The following is a 26,124-nucleotide window of genomic DNA, read 5'->3' on the forward strand; positions in this document are numbered from 1 at the left end:
GCTGGGGCCCAGGAGATACCACTCCAGGGGGGGCAATAGGGTTCTTGCCTCCATGCAGAAGGCTTGGGTTCGAGTGCTGCTCAGTACACCCATGCGCAGCCACACCCATCCGCCAGCGGAGACATGGGCATTGTCCAGACGCAGCCCAGGTTCACACAGAGCTTGCAGGCAGAGATGGACTAGGAAGAAAAGCCTGGTGACCTCCTGATGTCTGTCCGTGATGACCCTGTGGACCACTTCTTAGGCTGAGGGGGCACAGGCCCCCATGAGTCAGGTCCCCCCAATAGCAGCTCCAACAACAGCCAGCCAGCCGCCCCCACACAGCCAGCCTCGCTCTGACAGACTCAGGCCAGTCTCTGCCCGTCTACACCCAGGGCCACCTTCCGAAGCGGCCCCATCGCCCCCACCCCAGGCCCTGCCCCTATGGCGCACCGTCTGCTCTCACCCCAGGGCCCAAGTGTGGTTTAATCCTCACTGTTGGTTGGACCCTATGCCAGGAAGCAGCAGTGAGCATCTGAGAGTCTGTGGCTGTGCTCCATTTCTCCTGGTGCGTACTGAGTGACCAAATGGTGGGGGCCCACTGTAGAACTCACTGTCATGGAGCCAATTCCACTCCTAGTGGCCCTGTCATCCAGGAAGTGCCCCTGTGGGTTTCTGAGGCTGTGAACCCTTAGAGGGGCAGACAGCCTCGTCTGTCTCCTGTGCAGCAGCTGCTGGGTTTGAACTGCTGACCTTGTGCTTAGCAGCCCAACGCACCACCCGCCAGGCCAGCAGGGCTCCCTGGTTTGTCCTCTTAAACTGCTGTGAGCAGCGTCCCGTGTGTTGGGGTTCTCGATAGCCTGTAGTTTCACGGAGGGTCTTTATAGTTCTAGGGCCCCGCGTGCCTTTTGATGCCATCACCCTTCTCTCCCCGGGTGGGAGAGACCAGCGTGTGCACCTTGATGGCTGCTCGCTCGCTCCGAAGACCCGTCACTGCTCACTGCAGTAGTTGTCACGCACTGTCTTTGTGGGTGGCACCGCGATGCCAGCTGACCTGAGCCATGGCCTCACTCACTGCCATCAGTCGATTCTGAATCTTGATGACCCTACAGGGCAGGGTAAAACCGTCCCTGTGGGTTTCCCTGTGGGTTTCCGAGCTTGTAGAAAACCCCCCTGTGGGTTTTCGGAGTCTTCGAGGCTTCCAGAAGCCTCATCTTTCTCCTGCAGAGCTTAGAGTTATCAGACCAGCATGTAACCCACTGTGCCACCAGGGATCTTGACAAGCAATGGTAAGACTTGTATAACCTTTGTGTTGCTTTAGAGGGCAGTATACTGACAGATAGCACCATCGGTCCCCTTAGCTTGTGCCCTTAACCTCACTGTGGACACTGAATGGACACAGGTGCCTGTGAGCCTACATAGCAGGTAATGCAGAAATTATAGCAATGCCTGTCCAGAGGTGGGTGTGCTTCTATGGTGTGTGTGTGTGTACGTGCACCTGTGGGTAGGTGGGCATCTGTGAGTGGGTATGCACCTAAGCCAGTGTACATTATGTGAGCAGGTGTGTGTAGTCAAGTGTGCCTCTGTGTGCAGCTCTGAGCAGCTTTGCATCTCTGGGCAGATGTGAGTGTGAGCAGGTGTAAGTCTGTGAGCAGGTGTGTCTAGGCAGGTATGTGGGCATCTGTGGACAAGTGTATGTGTGTGTTCTGTGGGCAGGTGTGCATCTGTTGTCAGATGTGTGTCTGTGGGCAGGTGCATGGCCATTGGACCGTGTTCTCCCCCAGGCAGGATCCTTCCACAGTTTCCCTCCAAGAAGGCAGCTGTGAGCTTGCTGTGTGCCCTACCCTCCATCTCCTCTTGGCACTGTGCCATGAGGCTGCTCACAGGGCTGCTCCTTTTAGGGCCCAGCTGTCCAGAAGCAGCTAAGAGGATGACCGCACCTGCCTTGTGTCAGCCCTGGGGATAGATCCTGAAGCCTGCCCAGGACCTGGGTGTACCCTGGTGCTGGCAGCAGAGTCCCTAGCATGCTCACTGCCTCTTAGTGGTGTGTCCAACAGACCGTTAGCCCCAAGTGAGGCTTTTACTGTGCTGCTCATTACAGGACCGCTAGGAACTATGTCACCGAATTGCAGTGGCTGTGGGTGGATAATACTTCACTTCAGAGCTTCCTATGAGTTTAAATTCTTCAGAAAACAAGTCCTGTGAGGTCCTCACTCTCTGGGAAAGGGTCTGCCGTACTGGGCAGGAGAGAGGTTCCCGGCCCAATTAAAACAGCAGAAACAATACAGCCAGCCTGCTGCTAGTAAGTGGGTTCTGACTCAGGACGGCCTTATGGGGCAGAGCAGAACCGCTCCTTAGGGTTTCTGGAGCTGTCAGCCTTTATGGGGGCAGACAACCTCAACTTTCTCCCACAGAGTGGCTGGTGGGTTTGAACTCCAAATCTTTCAGTTAGCAGCCACGACACCACCAGGGCTCCTCATCTGGAGTCAGACAGCACGGTGTGAGGCTTCCTCGGGTGGCCCTCAGCAGAAGGGAAGTAAGTTGGCGTGTTGCCTTAAAATGATGACATTTCCCTCAGCGTCCAGTTGCCCCAGCCTCCCCCTGCCCCCCTTCAGTCTCGGGTCACACTGGTGGCTACGCTACCTGGGAAGAGCACCTCCTTCGTGGACAAAGGCTGCTCTTGCCCGGCTGACCATGTCATCTAGTGGGGCGTCCACACACAGGACCAACCTGCTGGGGTCTCAGGCCATGAAGTCCAGGAGTACAGTGTGTGGAAAGGGTCCTCTGTCGCTGTGGACTGTCGATAGGGGCTCCAGTGAGGCTTGGGCCAGCACGCTGAAGGGCCCATCCAGACCCAGCATGGTTGGTGCTCTGGCACCAGGTCCCCTGGGCCCCGAGCCTCAGGTGGTCATCCTGCCATGATGCCCACATCCACAGCAGGAAGGACACGAGGGGGAGGTGGGACAGCTGCAAGGGAGGCTGGGGAATCCCTGCCATCCAGGCAGCAGGTCCCAGTGTTTGTGGGGGTGTAAGGTGGGTGTGGGGCAGTGGGTGCTGTTCCTGGTGCCAGCCTTCCCCAGTGGTAAAGATGCTCACTGCCTCACGGGACACTTTGAAGGCTGCCTCAGGGAACATCTGCTGGGCTGGCAAAGGATTGCATGTCAGTCGTGAGGAAACTGAGTGGACACACAGTATCCCTTCACGGTGGACACAGCCCCGCACAGGCAGCCCGCTGAGCTTTCTTGCCAAGCCCACCCAGGCATCTTGGTGTACCTCCAGGAGAAAGAGGAGGCCATTTGGGGACCCTATATGGGGTCACTCAGTTAGAATGGACTCAGAGGCAGCAAGTCTGTTGTGGGGGCCATGGCCTGACTGCTGGGCTACCCCCCCCCCTTGTCTGAGGGCGGCAGAGGACGGAGGCAGGAGGCAGAGGCAGTCCCTGGGCAGAGCCGGCAGGCAAGAAATCTGTTTCCTGGGAGTCTGCCCAACATTGCCCACTACTGGTGTCTATGGACCCAGCCGCTCATGGACGTGAGCCTTTCCCAGGGCCTGTGCTGTCCGGCCCCCTCAGGAGCTGCTTGTACTCAGAGTCTGACATCTGCAGGGGCTGCGCGCCCGCCCAGTGGCTCAGTGTGTGAAGGACTGCCCTGCCTCCCTTTGGGTTTGGGCAGGGGAGTCTTCCTGGGGCAGGTGTGTCCAGGGTTCTAGAACCTCTTTCTGGGAGGCCCAGGGGAACCTCTGGTAGGGCATGGGGTGAGGGGCTCAAGCTCCGGAGCTCCCCCCAACACACGCTGAGGAATCAGCCCGTGCCCCCTGCATTTGCTATGGGGACTCCCCACCCCGTCACATGCACTCAGAGACACACACACTGGGGACCCTGGAGATGGCTGGCCCGGCCACCTGCCAGAGCACCTGGGCAGAAGGTAACTGTCTGGTTTCCGCCCACAGCGCCTGTAGGAGTGGAGGCGGCTGGTGTCCTGATGAACAACCGGAAGGAAGACATGGAGATCCCGTCCCACTACCAGCACCTGCTGCGCGAGCTCAACGAGCAGAGGCACCACGGCGTGCTGTGCGACGCCTGCGTGGTGGTCGAGGGCAAGGTCTTCAAGGCGCACAAGAACGTGCTGCTCGGGAGCAGCCGCTACTTCAAGACGCTCTACTGCCAGGTGCAGAAGACCTCTGACCAGGCCATGGTCACCCACCTGGACATCGTCACAGCCCAGGGTTTCAAAGCCATCATCGACTTCATGTACTCGGCCCACTTGGCGCTGACCAGCAGGAACGTCATCGAGGTCATGTCCGCCGCCAGCTTCTTGCAGATGACTGACATCGTGCAGGCGTGCCATGAGTTTATCCGGGCGGCGCTGGACATCAGCGTCAAGGTCGACGCTGTGGACGAGCTGGCAGACCTGGAGGTGGGCGCGCCCCCGGGCGGCGGCGCGGATGCGCTCATCTCTGCTGTGGTGGCCGGCCGCAGCATTTCCCCTTGGCTGGCAAGGCGCACCAGCCCTGCCAACTCATCCGGCGACTCTGCCATCGCCAGCTGCCATGAGGGCGGGAGCAGCTATGGGAAGGAGGATCAGGAGCCGCGGGCTGACAGCCAGGATGACGGGTCTGCGCCACCACTGTGGCCTGGGGACATCGGCTACATGCCTCTGCGGGTCAAGGAGGAGCAGGTGTCGCCACCTCACTATGAAGGCAGCGAGCTGACAGTGGGCAAGGATGGGGCGCTGCAGGGCGCCTTTCCAGCGGAGCAGGGCGGTGCAGAAGGCTGGCCACCGGCGGGCCGCAGGAAGAATCGCAAGAACAAGGAGACTGTGCGCCACATCACGCAGCAAGTGGAGGCTGACAGCCAGGCGGACTCACCTGCGCCCTCCTACCTGCCTGCCTCGGCCTGGCCATTCAGCAGCCATGATGCAAGTAAGCCTTCGGTGGTGAACGCAGCCTGCAGTGGTGCTGCGGCGCCTGCTGAGACCCTCAGCTGCGGGCTTGGGGGTGGGATGGCAGGTGGTGGTTCTGTCTGAGAGCCTCCTGGGCCACCCCTGTCCCCAGGATGGGAAGCACTGGATGGTGCCTTCCAGGGACTGAGGCATTGGGGTATTACCACCCAAGGTTGCCAGGAGGCCCCAAAGCTAGGGGTCTGGAGAGAAGAGTGGGTGAAGCCAAGAAAGAGCTTCCGCAGCTCTGTGGAAGGGTGGGGGCAAGGCCCTGGAGTAGGGGAGGGCACAGAGGATGGGGCAAGAGTGTGAGAGGAGGGGGCAAGGAGTGGGTAGGGACTGAAGGTGTAGGGGTGAGGGGAACCAGGGTGGATGGAGGCAGGAAGGACTTGGGGGGGTGGTGGGTGATGGAGACTGGGGGAAGGGCTGGAAGGTGCAGAGCAGAGTGGACTTGCTGTTTGCATTTGAAGCCCTCCCGTAGGCACTGCACTGTGTACCACGTTTTAAAAGATTCAAACTCCAAGAACCGAAAAGTTACCGTTTCCGATGCATGTTGCATGGGTGGGTCGCCAGTGTGTGGCCCTTGGGCTGGCTCTTCCCTGCTCCAGCTCTGCCATTGGCGGCTGTCACCGGCGGCGTTGAGTGAACTCTCATGCCTAGTGGGATTGGCCTCAGGAGTGGGGGCCATGATAGCCACCGTTTCGGGGCCCCTGTGGACACTGATGCGAGAGGGTGCTCTTGGTCCACACTACAGGGTGTTATCCTTTTTCATCGGAGTCCCTGCTGGGGGCCCTGGCCTGTTTTAGGGGTGGCTCTCTGCTTGCCTGAGGCTGCTCCTCAGGCTCTTGAAAGGACATCTTGGGTCAGCCTCACAGACAGTTGGCAGTGAGCAGTGTGAAGGCAGACACTGGGCCCTGCCTCACACACATGGTCTGTCGAGGCTGGTAAGGGTGTCAGCACCTGTCCTCACAGGGGCACAGGTGTTTGCAGGGGGGAAGTGCACAGGGGTGTCTATAAGAGGAGGTGCACAGGTGTGTCTGCGGGGGAGGTGCACAGGGGTGTCTGCGGGGCTGCATGGGTGTCCACGAGGGCAGCTGTACGGGTGGGTGTCAGTGACCACTGTGCCTGCTCCTTGCATCGGTTCCAGTTAGACCTGAGAGACAGCAGTCACATGCTGCGGGACTAAGGACAAGCTGTTGGCTGTGGGATGACGTTCCGACAGAGGGGCTGAGAAGGACTTGTTGCCAGAGATTGGCACCTCCTCTCACCCATCAGGGGCAAGCTGCCACGTGTGCCCATTGCTCTGTCACGTGGTGGAGGCGCAGCACATCTGTCTCAGGAGCGCTCATCCCTGCCCGGAAGTCTTGGCTCCTGAGCTGCCCAGTGTGGACACACAGGCAAGGAGCAAAAAGTGCTTTTTAGAATCAAACAAGTGATTTAAGCTGTGCACTTTGTTAAAGTCGCACAGCCTCTGTGTTTCCAAGGCAACTGTGGAACGCTTCTGGGCGAGTTGCTAAGAAAAGGATCAGGCTGTGGTTCTCGCTCGCGTGGGCTGGTCCCTGCCCACGTGACAACGGCCACAGCCTTCACTCGCTGGCCAGGGGCGGGGCAGGCTGCAGGCCTGTGGTTCCTGACAGGGGTTGCCATCACTGGGGAGTTTGGTTTTTTTAATCATTTTATTAGGGGCTCATACAACTCTTAATCATAATCCATACAAACATCAATTGTGTAAAGCACATTTGTACATTCATTGCCCTCATTATTCTCAAAACATTTGCTGTCCACTTACGCCATTGGGGAGTTTTAATTCACTTCCAATTTACAGGAAAACGAGGTAAAAGGCTGCTTCTGAAGGAAGGTGCTGGTTGGGGCACTGCTGTGTGGACCAAAAGCATGCTGGGAGGGGCCAGCGGCTCTCCCCACCCACTCTCCTCACCACCTTCAGAGGTTTTCCAAACAGCCTCGCCCCAAGAAGTAACTTCCATTCTAATTTTCTTCTGAGTCCGAGTCCATAAGCAGCTAATTTATGTGATTGCTAGTAGGGCCCCCTCGAATGTGTAGTCATTGTAGGTGTGTGTATGTGTATGGGGGGGTGTTTGTGGGTGCGTATGTGGGGTGTATGTGGGTGTGGGGTGGGTGTGTGGGAGAGGTGGGGTGTACATAGAGGTACAGGTAGGGATGCGTGGGGCGCATAGGTGGTGGAATTCTTGCGCGACACATGGGGGACCCCAATGAGGGGGAGGGGCTGTGTCACCCCACCCATGTTCTGCACTAGCCCATCCCCTCCAGACCTTACCCCTCACTTCCTGGGATGATGCTGGGCCCAGCCAGATCACACAAGACAAGACCTCCCTCCCAATTTGATCCTGAGCGACCCAGCCCGCCTCTGGGCCAGGGAGTGGGCGTTTGGGCGTTTTCAGCTGTCTGCAAGTGGTGTCCTTGCATTGCGGTTTGGTTTCTGGCACGTGGAATCGCCGTTTCTTAGACTGCCATAGCTACAGTGATGTCGCTGACATGGTGCGGTCCGGGTGCCTGTCCTGCTCACACCTTAGGGAGAAAACATTCACACTTGAGGAACAGGAGAAAAGTAGCCCCCCACCCGCCCCCACTGTTTCCGGTGTGCCTTTTACATACTTGCCCATCTATGTTACAGCTGTCAGTACATTCCCCCAAACACTTCAGCCGGCCAATGCCCGGATGCCATGCCGGCTCGCTGCTTTCAGGTGGGATTGCACACCCGGGACAGAGCGCACCTGGAGGGCCCCTCTCCTAAGCTGCCTCACCTCAGAGAGCGTGCTCCCAGTGAAGTTCAACCCGTCCAGCCGTCACCCCTGATGCCCTGGCCCCTCTGAACCCCCGTATTCCGTGGGAACAGCACTTCAGGGGGCTCCATGCTGCCCCGGCCTCCTTCCCTCCCCGACCTTCCCTCCTCCTGCCCGCGCCCGCATGGAGAGCGCGGCGCAGATACACAGACGCCCAGCTGATTTCAAGGCATGCTCCTCCCAGTGGTGGGGGAGGGCCGCACACTAGCCAGTCCCCTCTCAGGGTCAGGCGCAGAACTTCATTTGCATTTTGTATTGACCAATCCCTGCGGGGGGCGTGCAGTTCCCGGGTCAGGCTGCAGCCCGGGGCCGGGCGCGGACGACTCTGGAGGCCACCCACAGGAGCTCTTTCCCCCAGCACCGTACGGGGGGTGGGTTTTGGTAAAGGTATGCGTGTGCCTGTGTCACCCACCTCCCACCAAGACTTCGATACCATCCATCCACCCTCATGCCCCTGGCCCCAGAGCCCACCGCCTTTCTGGTTGTCCCGTCTGCAAAGCCTCGGCTTGGGAGCCCCACCGCCCCGGGCGCGCGGGACGCACGACCTCCCTGCCGCCGCTTCGCCCCACAGCACTTTCCTGCCCTTGCGTGCTTGCTGCGTGGTCCGGCGCCGTCGGTGAGTGCACCCGCGGGGCCTGGGCGCAGGGGAAAAGTCCCGGAGCGCTGCGCACACGCCCGGTCCGCGTTCCCCTCGCTCAGCTGGGTGTTGCTGGAAGGGGCGGAGCTGCGATGTTGGCAGCTCCTTTAATCCGGCGCCCACATACACGCACACGCGCTGTGCACCCGGGTTCCAGATGCCCCGTGCTGCCATTTGGATCAGAACCAAGGCGAGTTTGAGGTACTCCCTTGGCCGCTAGCATGCCCCCTGCCCTGGCCGTGCCCTCCTCATCCACGACTGGGCTCCAGGGCAACCATCTCAGTCACAGCTAGCAGTGAAGAGCCTCCTGCAGGTGGGTGCCGTGTGCGCCCCGCCTCCCCCCCCTCCTCCCCCCGCCAGCTTACCCAGCTCCAGGATGCTGCCAGGTAACTGCACCCTGAGGGTCCTGTGTGCCTTCCCCCCAGTGGTGACCTCCTGCAACATCGGCATGGGGCTGCATCACCAAGGGGCGCAGACCTCTGGGTCTGGAGGCTGACTCCGCCCCCCAGGTTCCAGGGGAAGGGCCACCATGCTGTGGCAGCCCTGTGTCAAGCAATGGCTCCCTCCTTTGTGCTTGTCTGTCTGCTCCTCCCTGCCACCAAAGGGTGACATCCTCAAAGACCCTATTTCCAAACAAGATGGCAGTCATGGTGGCAAGAGCTAGCACATCTGTATTGGGTGGAACGGGTGTCACACACACACAGGCACTCCTGGTAGTGTGGTGGTTCCTCCTCAGACCCAGGGCAGTGGGTGGGGGGATGGCTCACAGCCGTGTCCCCACTAAGTTGTCTTTGATCCCTTGTATCACGCCCTACTTTGCAGTGAGCACCCGCTGTCTGGCCAGATGTGGGCTCTGCTGCCACCCAGTCCCACTGCTTCCCTACTTTCTGCTGAACCATTAAAGTCAGCAGCACTTTCTAAATGTCACCGCATGCCACCTACAGTGGGAGGGCCATCTTTTTCTGCCCAATGGCTCCTGTGCCCTGTGCCTGCAGGATGGGGCTGGGGGTTCCTGGTGGTCTCCTGTGCATGTGTGCAGGCAGGGTGAGCACCCCCAGCCTTAGGAATGGGACTGAGAATGGTGCCCACGCTCTGCCCATGGTCTGAGCCTGTGTGGGTCCCAGGCAGCACCAGGTGGACTGGCAGAACGTCCTGGGGACATTTAGGGCCTTTTCTCCTCCTGCGCACTCACTGGCTCAGAGAGCCTGGGTCTGAAATGCCAGAGGAGCACTCTCAGCCCTGGTTCCTCCTTGAAGTTCACTTACCTTCCTGTGTTTCTCCAAGAACAAACTAGAAGTGATCAGTCAGGGGCATGGGGCTCCCCCAGCCCCTATGTGTCCTCTTCTCCGCATTCATGTCTCCCCCGGCCTCCCAGTTCTGCCCAGGGGCCTGCCGAGTGTGACCTTGCTTCCTCCTGATCAGGCCCAGGGTCTGCCTTGGGGCACAACAGGCTCACATCACCCCCACCCACCCACCCCTGGAGCTGAGGCTCCAGTGTCCTGTAGGACAGCAGTTTCTCTTTGTCCTTAGTGATCTGTGGAGAGCAGGGGAGCTCATGCGCCCGCCCCGTGGGTCCCATGGGCATTCCTGGCTGTCCTGGTTCTCAGGGGCGGACAGGGGTGGTCTGACAGGCGCCACCCACACTGACTGGGGCATTTTTGTACGCTTTTGACCATCTGCCTACTCAAGACCTTAGAGCAGCAGTTCTGAACCTGTGGGCGCCGCCCTTTTGGGGGTCGGGTCCAGTGACCCTTTCACAGGGGTTGCCTGATTCATAACAGTAGCAAAATTACAGTGATGAAGTAGCAATGAAATAACTTATGGTTGGGGGGTCACCACAACATGAGGGTTGCGCCATGAGGAAGGTTGAGAACCACTGTCTTAGAACTTTCAGACCTGTGTTGTCATTAAAAAAAACAACAAGCAAAAAAAAACCCCAAACAAACCAGCAAGCGTTTTATTGTGATTTGGGGAAGGTCTGCCAAGCAGATCAGTTCTCCATTCAGCAATTTGGGCACCTTTTGTTTCGTGCCCTAGACTGCAGTCCCCACGATGCCCGCTGTCCCTCCTCCACGTTCCCCGGCCCCCACTACTGTTTCCTGATCCACACCTCCCCCTTCCTTCTCTCTTCTGGACCTCGCCCTGGGGTCGGGGTTGCCCTTTGATCTCAAATGGTTGGTGGCTGTAAGGAGTGCGTGGGTCCCCACGCCACTGTTCCCCTTACAGAGCCCTCTCAAGTCGAGCTGAAGAGTGAGCCAAAGGGGTGTTAGGTCCACACCTGAAGGCCATGGTGTCAGGGGCCCCATTGGTCTCTGTCTGACCAATAAGCTGGGAATCTGTTATGGTTCTGACGTTTGTTCTGCACATTTCCACTGTATCCAGGACCTTTCATGTGATTCCTTTCAAAGCAGCAGGGAGTGGTGGCCAGACACCATGTAGTTCTTCTGGTCTCTGGATGTTGGGGACTGACGTTTAAGTGGCTCACCGGGTCCCTGGACGCGTTATTTCCATGTGTCCCCATCTGTGCTCTGGGCGGAGAGTGACCAAGGGTGCCTTTAGATGGCCACCGGCTCAGAGCCTTTATATGCGAGTTGCTGCTTCACCACAACAGGTGAGGTGCATTGGCTGTGGGAGGTGTTGGGCCGACTGCCCTTGGGGTCTCTATTTGTCATTGTTGTTGAATTTTTTTTTTGTTGTTGTTGAATTTTTAAATCATTTTATTGGGGGCTCTGTCAGCTCTGTCATCCATAAATACATCCATTTTGCCAAGCACATTGTACATATCATCATTTTCAAAACATTTTCTTTTGATTTGAGCCTTTGGTATCAGCTCATTTTCCACTCCCCCCTATTTGTCATCTTCTTATAGAGTTGTAAGAATCTTTCAAAGGTTCTTTATATGCGATGTGTCTAGGGGCATACAAGTGTGGGGTGCACATAGGTCTTTCTATGGAGGGAGGTATATGAGTGTGACTTTAGGGGGACACACGTGTGTCTGTGAGAGGGAGTACACAGGACTTTCGGTGAAGGGAAGTGTACAGGTATGTCTTTGGGGGTAACAGGCATGAGGTAACTAGGTGTGTGTGAGAGGGAGGTGTGCAGGTGTATCTTTGGGGGGCACACAGGCATAGGAGTACACACAGGTGTGTCTCTGAGAGGGGTACAGAGGTGTTTCTGTGAAGAGAAGTATACAGGTGTGACTTTAGAGGGCACATGGGTACAAAGGTACAAATCGGTGTGTCTGTGAAGGGACGTGTACAAGTGTGCCTGTGGGTGACACCCAGGTGCAGGGGTGCACACAGGGATATGTGTGAGACTAAGGTGTGCATGTGTGTTTTGGGGTCACACAGGTGTGGAGTAAACAGGTGCATCTATGAAAGGGAGGTGTGTCTTTGGGGGGCACACAGATGTGGGGTAAACAGGTGTGTCTGTGAAAGGGAGGTGTGTCTTTGGGGAGGGCACACAGATGCAGGGTGTGCAGAGGTGGGTTTGCCAGGGGAGTTCACAGGTTTCTCCAAGGAGAGACCCATGGGTGTCCACTCATATTTTCGCTCACTCTGTGGCATCTCTTCCCCGTCTTGAAGGAGTCCGCAGAAGGTAGAAGCCCCTGGGTCTGATGGTGGCCAGTGGCCTGCCTTCATTGTGGTTTTGTGTCCCACGTGGGAGCCCACTGCCATGTCCAAGGTCAGGAGGAGCCACCCTGATTCTTTGTAAGAGTCCGTGGGGTTCACATCTCGGTCTCTGGTCCTCTCTGAGAGACGGAGGAGCTATAGCAGCCCCCAGCTGGGAGCCTGGTGGGGCCTGGCACCAAAGCCAGGCTGGCAGTCAGGGCCTAGTGGTCCCAAACAAGCTGCCAGCCGAGCAGCGCGGCCTGGCTCCTCTCGGATTTGCCGTGTTTCCTGGGTGTCCGGAGGTAACCTTTGTGTTTTCTGTGCCCCCAGATGCTGACCTGACCCTGACTGAGGCCAGCAGCTTCGACAGCCGCGGCGAGAGGCCCGAGCTGTCCACACACGCCGATGAGGGCCTGCTGGGTGGGGAGGCTGGCTACTTGGGCGCGCCCCTGACCCCAGAGCAGGATGACCGGCTGCACCAGGCTGCTGCCGTGGCCAACCTGCGGGCGGCGCTCATGAGCAAGAACAGCCTGCTGTCCCTCAAGGCGGACGTGATGGGCGAGGACAGCTCCCTGCTTTTCGAGTACCTGCCCAAGGGCACACACTCCTTGTCTCGTAAGTCCCGGGTCCCCAGAAGCTGTTTGGTTCCACAAGCGTCTCACTGGCTGGTTCTGAGGCTGGAGGGGATGCAGTGGTTGGGGTCCACGTGGGAGTGGACCACCCTTCCCAGAGCCACCAAAGAGTCGGACTTCCTCAGGCCACCTTGCTGGCCTTTGGGACCAAGCTGTCCACCTCACCTGGAGGGAGGACAGGTCTGCTGCTCCAAGTGCCACGCCAGGGCGCCCTCTGCTGGCCACTCAGAGCAGGGCCCTCCCTGCTTAGCTAGTCAGGCAGTGTCCCCTGGAAGCCTGACTGGCCAGCTGGGCAGGGGCAGGGTTGACACCCAGGCTTGCTGTTGGGCACAAATCTGATCCAGGAGATACCAGCCACCCTCCTGTGATGAGGCATCAGGGGGAGCTCCCTGTGCCAGGCCCTGAGGGTCCATGCCAGATAGGCTGGCCATGTGGGGCAGGTGGCTGGCTCAGCTAAGCTTTGTTTGGTCAGTGGTCAGCCGGGTGGGAGCGAGACAAGGGCAACTGCTGCCCTGGGCATGCGGGGATGTGGTCCAAGACCTGGGAATGGGCTGTGAGAGGCCCTCCTGTGCAGCCTGGTGCCCCCAGTAGGTCTGCGTTGCAGTAACAATGCCTTTGCAACCTTGTTTCCATGGCTGATAAAGTACAGAGTGAGAGCAGGTGTGCTCCGTGCTGGGCCAGCAGTGGGCAGGTGGCTGTGGCCAACCCTCCTGACTGTCTGGAATTTAGCAGCCAATCAACATGGTTGGTTAGGACTTAAACCCTTGTTAGGTCTCACAGTCCATCACATTTGAAGAACAGGGTATGGTCATTTACACCTTTGTTTGGATTTGAAACACAGTGTAATTTGGAAAGCATGGTTCCGCAGGCCCATCAGGATGCTCCTGGCCTCCCCGCAGTCCCCACCCCTGGCTGGACTGAACAGAGGACATGGCTGAATGGGGCGATTCTAGGACTGAAAGGTGGTTCCAGGGTGCCTGGACATCTGGGACCTGTTTGTGGTGGACACACAGTCACTGCTGGGCAGATTGGGGAAATGGCTCACTTACTGGGGACCAGCACAACTGCACACGTGGAGGGGAAGGGGCTAGAGGCTCTTGGCCGAGCAGCAAAGTGAGAGTGGGCACCTGGCTTCCCTCACGCCTGACTTCTGGGCTCCTGCCAGGACCTGTGTGCTTTCTAAACCCAACACCAGGCCCCCTGGGCATCTGAACTGAGTACACAGGCCTCCTGGGTGTGTCCCCACTTGGTACACAGGCCTTGAGTACACAGGGCCCCTGGGCGTGTCCCCCCTGAGTACAAGTACCCTCCAGCATGCAGGCCGCCTGGACATACTCTAGCCCCTGGGTTTCTTGGCTCACAGAGATGGAGGGAGCCCGATGTGAAGTTCCTCTGAGGCCAGGGGTCAGTGTGACAGACTTTCTGGAAAACCATCTCAGGAGTCTTCCTATTTCTCCATTTCTATTACGTTTCAATCTCCTAGTTTTAAGGTTCTAAATGTTCCACTTTTTTTGTCGGAATCGGCCCTTTCATGGTCCATAAGTAGCGTCTGGAGTTGCAGTGTCCTCCAAGGGCCTGCATGGGGTGGGCAAGCTGAGCAAGGGTAGGGGGTGTGTGTCCACATGGCTGTGCAAGGTGTGGGGGGAGGTGCAAGGTGTGGGGGGAGGGCAGATGCACAGGCATTCCCCCCACTGAGGGCAATCAGCTGCCAGGCTGCTGTCTCATCCCGCCACAGGGGTGGGCCTGCTCCCTGCCTCTGGGGACAATGGACAGGCTCCTGTAGGCGGAGTTTTCATCCTACTGATAATGGTTCCTATGGAGACCCAGAGACCAACCCCTAGACCACCCACTCGTTGCTGTGTAACCTATAGAGCAGCCCCTCCCTGTGACATATGTCTCTACCTGTAATTAGTGGGCTAGCTTGCCCCCAAAAGGTATATAGGTGTGAGTCAGCAATATAGATCTCTCTCTGGTTCTGAGCTCCTTGCTGCTCACTCCCTGGTCACTCCCCTCTCCCTTGTTCCCTTCCCCCTCTCTCCACGTGGACCACCAAACTGGGCTGAGTTGAGCAATGCTACCCTGTAATATGTCTGACTGTATTATTGTAATATCTCTCATGCTCTTGATGACTTTAATATAATACTTATATATCTCAACCGTACAATTGTGCATTACTGAATCCGAGTAGTAGTAATAGGAGTATTAGCGGTGGGGGCTGGCCCCCCACCTCCCTCAGCGTCATTTTAATTTAATACTACAGCAAGGGTCGTGTGTGTGTGTGTGTGTGTGTCCACATGGCCAAGCAAGGGCAGGGTGTTTGTCCAGATGGCCGTGCAAGGGCAAGGTGTGTGTGTGTGTCCAGATGGCCATGCAAGGACAGGGGGTGGGGTATGTGTCCAGATGCCCATCTGTGGGGGAAGCTGGAAGGCTGGGCACATCACCCCTTACTTGCCTGCTTGTCATCTTTCACCTATGACTTCCTGGGGTGAGAGGTCACCAGAGCGTCCACTCGGATGAGTCCCAAGGCTGCCTTGTACCCTCTACTGCACCCTTGTTGAGCCCCGGAGCTGCACTTGTCCAGGACTTGGTCCCTCATCTTCTCCAGGCCTTGCTGCAGTGTCACAAGGCTTGGGTCAGGGTGCTGGCTGTGTTGTGGTCTGTGGGACATGCACCCTGTAGGTGCAGGGCAGGACCCTGGACAGGAGGCTGACCCCTGCTGGCAGCAGTGTGGTGAGGGGTGCACAGGACTGTGTCCCTGAGTGTGGAGTCTTTGGCCATAGGAATAATTGTAATGTAGGCTGCGGGCACGGCTTTCTGCATCAAGAGAGCCATCAAGTGCAGGGGCAGTGCAGGAGCAGTTCAACACCAAGGTCCTTTCTGGATGGTTCTCGAAACCAAAGCAGTTTCCTTCTTTTCATAGGGTTGATGACTTTGGTCAGGCTGTGAAATTTACAGGCGGTGGTTTTGTTGCCAGGTTATCACTCTTACTAGCGAGGACTGTTTGTACTTTGCATTTTGGTTCATTTGAACTTAATTCTTGATCGTCTTGGGTAACTTTTCCATGGTGGGCTGAGGCTTTCTGCCAGTCACAGGTACCATGGGAAGCATCATTTTTGTGTTACAGTTGACTCTATCTTTCAAAGTGTGTGTGTGTATGTGTGTGTGTGTGTGTGTATTTCTGGAGGACCTGTGACTAATGCCTGTGGGACCTATGACAGAGGGGTGTGTGGGGGGATACGGGACAGAGTGGTGTTTGTGTTCTTTCCTGTGAGACCCTTGGCAGTGTTGTATGTGCATGTTCATTCCCTTAAGACCTGTGTCAGACGTGGATGCGTGTGTGCACATGCACACACGCACATACACTCTTGTGGAACCTGTGGTCCCGCAGGCTGAACTCTCGGGCATGGACAGGGCTAGAAGAGCTGCCAGGAGCCTGCCCAACCTGGGCGCCGTGAATCCCATGGTGATAATGGACAGAGCTCTTGCTCTCTTGCGCGCGCGCGTGTGCGCGCGCCCGCAGTACCCCCTGGGCATAGTGCTGGGCCCGCCCAGCGTGCCCCTCTTCAGTCACTTTCTTTGTTTCAAGATCACAGTGCCTGTGGAGCAGCTCAGCGCAGACGGGGGTCTCCTTCCCACCCATGGGCGTGCGTCAGCTGACAACCGCCGGCTTGTTTGAGGGAGCACACGCCCGAGCAGGGGCCGAGGGGGCTGCCACGCCGTGTAGGGTGGGCCTGGGAATACTTCTGACCAGGTGGCCTCGTTCACACGTACTAAAAACGTAGTTGGAACAAAACCTCTCCGAGCCATGGTTCCCGATCTCAACATCCGCTCCCCACCTTGGGACGGAGAAGCGCCGCCCCAGCGCGTCCTAGCCGGTAATCGTCCCTGCGGGTCGCCAGCCCTTTTCTCAGCGCGCGGCGGCTGGCCGTCCCGCCCGCTCCACGCCGTTGTGCGGCTGCGCGCGGCGCCAACCCACCGAGCAGGGCGGCCCCTAGGGCGCTGCAGTGTCCCTTTCGCTCTGGGCCCACCAAGAGCCAAGCTCGTACTCTGGAGCTGGTGTGCGCCTGCGCTGGGGGTTGGGGGCTGGGGCGGGGTGTGTACATAGGAGCTGAGGGTTGGGGTCGAGGGGGGGTGTACACAGAGTGGGGTGGGGATGCAGCGGCGAGTCGGGGCAAGCCTGTGGCCTTTGTCTTGCAGTGAACGAATTCACGGTGATCAGGAAGAAGTTCAAGTGCCCGTACTGCAGCTTCTCGGCCATGCATCAGTGCATCCTGAAGCGGCACATGCGCTCCCACACGGGCGAGCGGCCTTACCCCTGCGAGATCTGCGGCAAGAAGTTCACGAGGCGGGAGCACATGAAGCGGCACACGCTGGTGAGCGGGAGGCAATGACGAAGATCCGAGTGTGCAAACCCCTGTGTGCTTAAGTGCGCAGGTGTAGGTGTGCACACCAGTGTGTGCTGAATGTGTGTGCATAGATGTGTGTTCACTTTAAGTCTGTGTGCCCCTGTGCCATGCGTGCATCGAGGTGTGTCTGTGGGTGCATACCACTTTGTGCATGTGTGTGTGCAGTGGGGTGTGTCTGTGTCCATACACATGTGTCTGCACATTGGTGTGTGTGTGTGCATTCACTGTGTGTGCATGTTCATGTGCTCGTGTGTGCAGTGAGGTGTGTCTGTGTGCCCAAAATGAGTGTGCACACATGTGCATGCACTGGGGGGGTGTCTGCGTGTACATACACGTGTGTTGTATGTGTACACAGGTGTGCATTTGCATACACTTGCCACACAGGGCCCTGGGGAAGGCTGGCGACAGTCACGCCCCCCCTACTCCTGGCAGTCCGATGGTGCCTGGTTTCCCTCCCCATCTGGACTTCCTGTCTCCTTGTGCCCCTTGGCCCCTCCTGTGCCTGGTCTCGCCCCTGCACCCCAGCCCCCTCTTGCTCCACAGCCACTGTCTCTGTTTCTCTCACCAGCCTGGCCTGGTCCGGCACATTCTACTTCCACACCAAGCCCATCACCGGGTAGGGCTGGCAGAGCCCTGAGGAGTGGGTCTGCTTGGCCAGGAGAGGACATTGCTGGGTCTCGGATAGGATCACCTCCAGGGGTGCAGGGCCCCTGGGAGGACGGCCTCCGCTGAGGAGCCACCCAAGGTTTGCCAAGTATGGGGGTAGGCACAGATGACTGCAGGCCCCAGGGAGCATAGCTGGAATATGCTGGGGGGTGGCTGGCAGGTGGGCTTGTTAGGCTCTCCTGTTGGGGGAGGAGGTGGTCTGTATGGACTGAAGGGCACTCCTGCCACGTTCTCAAGGGAGGGGTCCCTAGGGCTCTGAACAGGGCGAGAGGCAGGCCCCTGAAATGGTGGGGATGTGGTCGCCAGGTCCCTGAGAGGAGGCAGGGGTCCCAGGCCCTGGAGAGGGGCGTCAGAGATCCCCAGGTTTCTGAGAAGGGTGTGGGTCCCTGAGAGGAGGTAGTTGTCTCTGAGAGACATGTAGGGGTCCCAAGGTTCCTGAGAGGAGGTTTGGGGACCTCTAGACCTCTGGCTAGGGCAAGCAGGCACCCGACAAAGGTTCTGAGGGGTTGGTTCCCTTGCCCTTTCAGTCTTTCCATGTCCTGTCTGCTGATCCGTTGGCTTCTGCCAAGGTGGATGAGGGGAGCCTGGCTGGGGCAGAGGAGGAAATTTTGGCTGCCAAAGAGAAAAATGAAGCGCTTCCTTCTGCAAATGCAGAGGGTTTGCATGCCTGAGGCGCGGAGCCCCGTACCTGGGAGTCACTGGGCAGGCAGGCGGGCAGCCAGTCGGCTTCATGGCACAAGTCGGCTTCATTTGAACGAGTGAGCCCGGGACCGTTCGCCAGAGAGACTCGGCAGCGTGGTGGCTGCCGCCTGCCGCGCAGTCTGGCCCACGTGACACCCCCACCCCCACCCCCACCCCCCTCACAGGCGAGCTACCCAGGGGCGTGCTTTCCTGGGGCCATCTCTCTTGAGGAGCTCTTGTGGTTTTGAACCAAGGCCTGGCGGTCACAGCCAAGCACCTGGCCACCGTGCCCCAAGGCTCCTGGGTAAGAAGAACTAGAGGGGCATGTGCCGCACACCTGCTCAGGGTCAAGATTGCTTGTACACTAGGCCATGGATCCCGGCTGCCTGCACTGTGGCCAAGTGCGTAGTAAATAAAATCTGCGTCGCGCGCCATTTCTGTGTGTACAGCCCAAGGACATAGTGTGTGCAGTGGTCCCCACTCAGCCGCCTGGCTGGATATCTACGGTCATAGGACCCCACGTTCCGGGGGCGTGGCGTGGGCGTGGCGCTTGGGGGCGGGGCACCAGCGAGGGCGGGGCGTTCTGCTGTGTGCACAGCCAGCAAGGGCCACCTCCTGTTTCCCATTGCCTGCGGGCACCGGTGGCCGCTCTGGCCTCTTCTGCGGGCCTGGGCCTGGCACTTGGAGTCGTCCACGCGCATGCGCCTCTCTGCTCTCTTCTCGGAGTGGGGTCCTCTCTGCAGCCCGGGCCCCTGATGTTCCCTGGGGGGGAGAAGAGCCGGCTGCCAAGCTATGCCCCGCCCACGTTCCTGACCCTCAGGGCTGATTCAGTGGTTGCCATGGCACCAGCATCCTTCCTGCTCTCTCCTCCTGGCGCGCAAGTCCGTTCAGAAGCATGCCCAGCCATCTGGTCCGAGCCAGATGCCTCAGTGTCCCAGCGCAGACCCCACTCCCCACTCAGCCCCTCCCACCAGGCCTGGACACCGCGGCTCCTCATAACCCTCACGGTGCTGGCTGGTTCCCCTCAGTGTAGCCTGGCTGTGTTCAGTCTCCAGTTTTTTTCTTCTGTTGGGGGAGGGAGCAGCCTCATGAAGGTGGGTGTCACCTAGGGCGGTGACTCATAATGTCCCTCCCCCCCACAGAGCCCTCAGTAATGTGGGATCAATTCTAACCTTGATTCAAGAGCTGTCCACTGCTTAGATGAGGTATGTTACGGGTTACGTGCACACTGACAAGGGGCTGTGTTGGAAAATCTTTCCTCATCGGACCACAGCCTTTTCAGCCAGGCACCATGTGCCCTGGGTGGGAAGAAGAAGAAAGCACTTCACACGCCCCCTCTTCCTTTCCCCGGCTCTGCTGGGCTCTGGGGACGTGCTGGGCAGCGAAGGCTGGCCTCGCTGTCGTCCTGGCTCAGGTTGGGTGACTTTGCAGTGACCCTGCTTCCAGGGAGGGGCCTGAGGGGTCAGGAGGGGTGCTCGGGGCCCTCCCTGGCTACCTACTGTGCCCGCCCCCCTCCCCTGTCTCTACAGGTGCACAGCAAAGACAAGAAGTACGTGTGCAAGGTGTGCAGCCGGGTGTTCATGTCAGCGGCCAGCGTGGGCATCAAGCATGGCTCTCGGCGCCATGGTGTGTGTGCAGACTGTGTGGGCCGAGGAGTGGTTGGGGCCCTGGACCACGGTGGCGGTGAGGGCTCGCCGGATGCACTGTTCCCCAGTGAAGGGCCCTACCTGGAGGATGCCGACGACCCCCGTGGGGATGGAGAGGAAGAGCCAGATGAAGATGGGGGCCTGGCCCCCGAGGAGGACGTGCTGCTGGGGGACGACAAGGATGATGTGGACTCACTCCGCAGCCCACCAGGGGATCCCGAAGACTTGGCCTGGGTTTCTTAGGCAGGGCAGCAGGTCCTCAGCCCTCCTGCCGCCCTCAGGCACCCGCAGACAGTGGGCAGGGCTGCTCTGTGGGAGGGAGGTGTGGCCACTTTAAGCAAAGGGGAGTGTGAGTGCTCGCCAGTGCCTCACACCTGCCTGTCTGTTGTTCCTCTGTCCACTGGGACAGAAGGGAGCCCCTAGCAGGTAGGTGGCCTTTCTGCTTTCCTCTCGGGATTTTGCAAAGAGGCTGGGGCCTACCCAGGGCTGGCAGGTTCCAGGGAGTGTTTTGCACAGCTGAGAGCACAGTGGATCCGCCCCATCCTCTTGCCCTCGGCAGCCTAGGGTCCACGGTTCAAACCCATGGACGGTCCTGGCAAAGGGCAACTAGAGACCCTCAGCCTCTGGTGCTCACAGATCACTGCAGACTGGCTTCTCGGTGCTATAGTCTGTCCGCAGAAGCCACCACCCACCCTGACTGCTGCTCCCTCCAGGCTCTGCAGCGGCCTCTCGGAGGCCAGCACCCCTTCCAGAGCCTTCCTGCCAGCCTCACCCCCATGGCTCTGGCCAGCTGCCGGAGGAACCCATAGCCGCCGTGGTGGTGCCCGGCCATTGGGGTTATCCATGCTGCCCACAGCCATTGTGAACTGGCCACTGGCTCCTGCCTTGTTGCTGCTACCTGAAGCTGCTCCCCTCCCCACGGTCACGTAGTGGTGTCAACGTGATGAGGTCATATCGTGGGCCCTGCTCTCCCTGACTAGCATGCCAAGTGGCTGCCCTACAGCCTGTCGTCTGCTGCCCCTCTGGCTGCATTTGCCCATTTCCAAGAATGATGCCCGAGAGCCATTGCCCTCTTTCCTAAGCAGAAAGTCAAGACTCCACCCTGTGCCCTGGTGCCAGCAGTCCCCTGCCGTGAGTACCTGGGCAAGGCTGCTGACAGAGTCCCTGTGCAGGACGGACCCTCAGATGGGTCCTGCCCTTCCTGCTGGCTGTCTGTCTCTGAGACACAGCCTTCTTGCCTGGTGCCCAGCAAGCCTGCACCGGCAGCTGTGGTCCTGGGGGGTGCCCTGGGCTAACATGCTGTGTCCCCAGGTCACCTGAGCAGGGGTCTCGGGGACTGTGTGAAATGCCCAGCGGGGGCAGTGCCATTGGCTTCTCTCCCTGCAGACTGTACATCACCTTGTTTGTGATGATCTCATCACAGCATTGCCGCTGTCCTTACATGGGGAGCCACCACAAGCTTCCTTTTGAAAATCAGTGAACGTTCCTGCCAGCAGCGAGATGCCCTTTGCAGAGCTAGGCTTGTCTGCACCAGGCCCCTCAGCTGTGTCCTTAGTGAGGGGCCTACTTGCTTAACCATGTGGTTGCCTGTCCCCTTGGACCAAGGCCCCCCCCCCCCGCCCTCTCCCAGCCTTTTAAACCTCTTTTCTAGACCGACTCATTTTCTTACACAATGCACTTGGCAACTGGCCTTTGTACCAACAAGTATGTCCTGGTACCATCTGGTGTCCAGTTCCCGCCTTGGCCGCCCACCTCCCGAGAAGGGCACTTTGCCCCCACACTCAGGGCATCTCACTGGCCACTGCCCCCTCTGGACCACCCTCCCTGCCTTTTGGGGGCCTGCTGCTGGTGCCACAGGTGGTCTTGTTCCTTAAAACCAACACTGAATACTGTTCCAGGAGGTCAAGGGTCCCAGGCCCCTCCCACCAACTCCCAGTTGCAGGTCCCCAATTCCTCTTCCCGCTAAGAGTGGTGTATCCAGGACCAAGGTGGACACCTCTCTTAAGAGGCAGGGGTGGAGGGGGGGGGGGTGGACACAAAATGAAGGTTGGTTTTTTTTTTAACGTGACTTTTTTTTAAATCAATGTTAAACGAATAAATATTTTTTTACGAAGAGGAAATTGTGTAGCTGACATGTCACGTTTTGTGTTTTTTAGTTTGTCTTTGCATTGTGGTGTCTGCAGTGTGTTGGAAGGTGTGCGTCGGGGCGGGTCCCCCCTGGGCTTTGCCCGAAGCACTAGGGGCCTGGGGGGAGATGGTGCGAGGCTGCCCGCAAAAGGGGTCTGGCCTCCAGAGACACCGGCAGTTCTCCCCCTTGCTCACCTTCCTTCTCTACGGGAACGGCAGAAACGGCTGGGATTGTTTTGGATGCCGAGACCCCATGGCCACGCTGTGACCGGTGCAGCTCGTGAGAAGCCAGACCCTGGTGACTTTCAGGCGCCCTCAGTTGTGTTCCGCGCCCTGGTGTCTAGAACGACTTGTAATGAATGCCGTTCGTGCTTTTCCTAAGTAGTTACTTTTCAACCCTCGCAAAGCTGTCAACAAAACAGGTAAAGGGGGTGGGGCAGTGTTTGAAGATTGTTGATTTTTTCCCCGGGAATCATAACTTTATATGAATTATTATCAACCTGTGTTTGTATTGGAGACGTGTTTAATTATTTGGGGGTGAGAGCTTCAGATACCAGGCGGGGGGTGGGGGCAAGCCTGCTCTCCCACTTCTCTGTAACCACAGGGCAAGTCCCTGACTCCTTCCTGGTCATGGGGCTCCAGGCCTGAGTCTGGCTTGTGGGCCTCTTTACTGTGACAGAACAGCTTAGCATTCTTGCAAAAGCGACCATTGTCAATAAACCGGGAAATTGCTGCTCAAAGTCCCGCCTGTGTGTGTGTCACAGCCCAGCAGGTGCCTGAGGGGCCCCGGAAGACAAGTGGGTTCAGGTACCTTCCCACCAGGAGGCCAACTGGATTTCTGGAAAAACCCCAAATCTTTAATTCTGCTCCTCCCTGGTATGGCCCAGGGGGGCCCAGGAGCTTAGGGACATAGTACACATGCTACCCTGGGGCCCTCAGACCCTTGTGGTAAGTGCAGTGACCCCTCCCTAAGCACCCCTCAAAGTGCATAGAAGGCTGGGAGGGCACAGCCTGGGACCCCCACCAGCATCCTGGCAGCTCCAGGGCCCACAGGCAGGGGGGCCGCCATGGGGGCCCTGCAGCAAGGGGATGATGTGCAGCTTTTAGTGCAAAAGGCTGGTTTCTTCAGAGGCACTTTGGGTGCTGGGAATGCCCCCTCCCCCACCCCAACACACACACACTTCTGAGGCCCAGGATCTCCGACTGCCCCAGAAGACCAGGCAGTGTGCCCTGGAGGTGGGGCGGGGCTCAGTCCAGGAAACGCTGACAGGCCTTCTTCCAGCGGCAGGCCACGCACCAGAGCTCGCGGCGCTCTGTTCCATACACCTTACGGCATTTCTTGGCGTCCCCACGGGGTTTCCTGTGGGCACCAGGGAGCAGAGGGGGCGCTGTAGGACCGGCCACTTCTCACCTGACTCCTGACTGGCCCCTACGCACACACGCACCTGGGGTTGACAGAGAGCTTGGAGGGCAGGGCTGGCGGGAAGCAGGCACTGGCCGCGGGCCCCTGCGGCTCCAGGTGGACATGATCTGGGCGGCCCTGGGGGGAAACACAGCTGAGGCCTCGCTCCCCCACAGAGCCAGCGCCCCATACCCATTCCAGCCTCCCACTCTGCCCTCACGCACCTGGTAGGCTCGGCCGCTGTGGATAGGGCACACCTGCCCCACCGGGCTCAGCAGAGGGGGCGGGGCCGAGGGCTCTGGCAGCTCCAGGCAGGGGAAGGCGGGCGGCACAGAGGCCGTGGGGGACACAGGGGTGAGGCTGGACAGCCCATCGGCCAACGCGTCCAGGCCAATGTCAAGCTCTGTGTAGTAAAAGTCCTCCTCGCCATCGCTCTGCTCCGGCTCAGCCTGGCGCCTGGGGACACAGGGGAACTGAGAGGAGGCCCCGCCCCGCCCCGCCCCTCGCGGCCCCGCCCCTCGCGACCCGCACTCCGCACCCCAGGTGCACCACACGGATGTGACGCTGCATCCCGGAGGCCGAGCTCAGCACCTTCCCACAGCTCTTCCACAGACACTGGAACATCACCTGGGCCGAGTTCTGGGGCACAGAGGCTGGCAGTCAGGCCAGGCGCTGGCGCCCGCGTCTCCCGACCACCCTCCTCTCCCCCCTCCCCCCTCCCCGCGGTCCCCAAGCCCACCTTCCTTTTCCTAGGGGCAGGTTCCCCGAACAGGAAGTGAGCTGCCTCAAGGGGCAGTGGGGGCGATGGGGTGGACGGGGTGGACGGGCAGCTGGCCAGGTCCCAGTCTCCGCCGTAGCTGCCCGGCAGCCGTCCCAAGGCCTGCCAAGGCTCCGGGCCAGGCTCTGTGGGGACAGCCGGTCAGGGCTCTCCCAGGGGCCTCCTGCCTCCCTCTGGGCATCTCAGCTCAGTAGGCAAAGCAGCGGGGCGGGTGGTTGGAGGGGTACCCAGCCCCGTGCGTCCTGTAGTACCCCAGATGCTGAGGCTCTGCTCTTAGGGGTCAGCAGTCATGAGGCCTGCCCCTCCACCGCCCCTGAACACCACTGCAGTCTCACCTGAGCTGAAGACTGCAGCTGGGACGCCCAGCAGGAGCGGGCTGGTGGACAGGCTTGTGAGGGCCGCTGCGGCCATGACCTCGTCCAGCCTCTCTCTTCCTGTAGGGCCTCTGTGGGGTTCGGGCAAGGCGCTGTCAGGGACCCAGCAGGTACTCCTGGCACCTCCCTGATGGTCATTTGCAAGCACACACACACTGGTGCGTGCACGTGCAGGCCTGGGCACGTGTGTGTGCCCAGGCTCCTTCACTCCTGGCAGCTGGGCAGGAGGCCCAGCTCCACCCCTGCTTTGGCTGCAGAGCCTCGAGCCACCACTTGCTAGCGAGCGCTGTCATAGACAGGGCAGGGATTGGGGTCCTGGCACCTAGGCTCTGAATTTGGTGGCTCCTGAGGCCTGGTACTGGGAAGGGAGTCTGAGCCCCTCCCTGGGGGTAGGTCTGGCACTGTGTTCACAGGTGCATTGCCAGAACACAGTAGCCAAGGTTCTGGCAATGCTACTGTGAACACAAGGCCCCGCGAGCCCTGGCGGTCCCAGATGCCAGCGACTAGAGCCAGTGGCTCAGCCGCGGCCTGCCCCGGGACTGAGTGCCCAAGGGTCCAGGGCTAGGTTGAAAGTGCGACAAAAGCCTGCGAGATTCCCGGGCAGGCCGCTCAGCCCCTCACCCCCAACTAAGACGGCCACCCACTCACCCACCAACTCTGCCCTACCCAGGGGACTGGACCACCGGGAACCCGGTTATCTTTTGCGCTCAATTCCCCCCATTGCTGTAAAAGTGCTGGGCTGCAGAAGCCCAGCTTAGACTCCGATGCACGCCTCACCGAGGGCCTCCACGGCTCGCGCCCCACCCACCTGCACTGCAAGCCTCCGCACACGTGTGCGCACACCCCCCTGGAGCCCGCAGCCACGGCCCTTGGCTCACCTTTGCGTGGGCACCGGGATGTGTGCCGACTGGGGCCCCGGCGCCACCCCCACCCAGCTCCCCGCGCCCCACGGGTCCGAGGCCCGTGGCGTCCTGGGCAGCGCCAACTTCAGGTCCGAGAAGCCGTCGTTCACAGCGGGCCCCTGCGGACGGGATGGGCTCAGGGAGGCGGCGGGCTGGGCCCACCACCCTATGTGAACTCCTAATCGGCTGCGGCCGGTGTAAAGCGCACCGGGAGGAGGCAGTCCCTGGCCGCCCGGATCCGACGGACACACGGACACGCGGACGGCCCGGCCCCCGCCCGCCCCGCCCCCCGGAGCCCGAAGTTTGCGCGGCTCCGACGCCATCTTTACAGTTAAGAGAACTTGGTCAGCGGCCGGGCCCCTGCCCCGTGGGGCTGACAGCGCTCCCGGAGCGCAGGCCGGCTCGGTACCTGCGGTGGCGTCGCAGGCCGTGTCCCGGCCACAGCGATCGAGCCCGGCCCCTCCAGCGGTAGCCTCGGCGCCTCGTCCCGCCGTGAAGCAGGGCCCGAGAGGGCTGCAAGGGCC

At 59.5% G+C, this 26,124-nt stretch overlaps 2 protein-coding genes across 2 annotated transcripts in view; one reads left to right on the forward strand and one right to left on the reverse strand.

Annotated features, from left to right (window-relative positions):
* The first annotated feature begins 3,959 nt into the window (after window positions 1-3,959).
* ZBTB46 (zinc finger and BTB domain containing 46) lies at window positions 3,960-21,623 on the forward strand. Its single transcript, XM_004716030.2, has 4 exons — window positions 3,960-4,899; window positions 12,317-12,601; window positions 16,816-16,991; window positions 19,901-21,623. Exons 1-4 carry the CDS (start codon window positions 3,960-3,962, stop codon window positions 20,258-20,260), a joined length of 1,761 nt encoding a protein of 586 aa, XP_004716087.1. The 3' UTR covers window positions 20,261-21,623.
* Window positions 21,624-22,649: 1,026 nt separating this feature from the next.
* The window catches only part of SLC2A4RG (SLC2A4 regulator), a 4,078-nt gene continuing 603 nt past the window's right edge, over window positions 22,650-26,124 (reverse strand). Inside the window, exons 3-10 of the mRNA XM_004716060.2 lie at window positions 26,010-26,113; window positions 25,577-25,719; window positions 24,660-24,769; window positions 24,286-24,449; window positions 24,085-24,185; window positions 23,771-24,002; window positions 23,590-23,684; window positions 22,650-23,504 (exon numbers count right to left, since the gene is read on the reverse strand). Of these exons, the coding sequence (XP_004716117.2) occupies window positions 23,393-23,504; window positions 23,590-23,684; window positions 23,771-24,002; window positions 24,085-24,185; window positions 24,286-24,449; window positions 24,660-24,769; window positions 25,577-25,719; window positions 26,010-26,113 (1,061 nt within the window). The 3' untranslated portion in view covers window positions 22,650-23,392. The remainder of the gene's footprint in view (window positions 23,505-23,589; window positions 23,685-23,770; window positions 24,003-24,084; window positions 24,186-24,285; window positions 24,450-24,659; window positions 24,770-25,576; window positions 25,720-26,009; window positions 26,114-26,124) is intronic.

This window comes from Echinops telfairi, unplaced genomic scaffold (genome assembly GCF_000313985.2).
Source record: "Echinops telfairi isolate 266 unplaced genomic scaffold, ASM31398v2 ScPeMD7_7414;HRSCAF=8452, whole genome shotgun sequence".
NCBI lineage: Eukaryota > Metazoa > Chordata > Mammalia > Afrosoricida > Tenrecidae > Echinops > Echinops telfairi.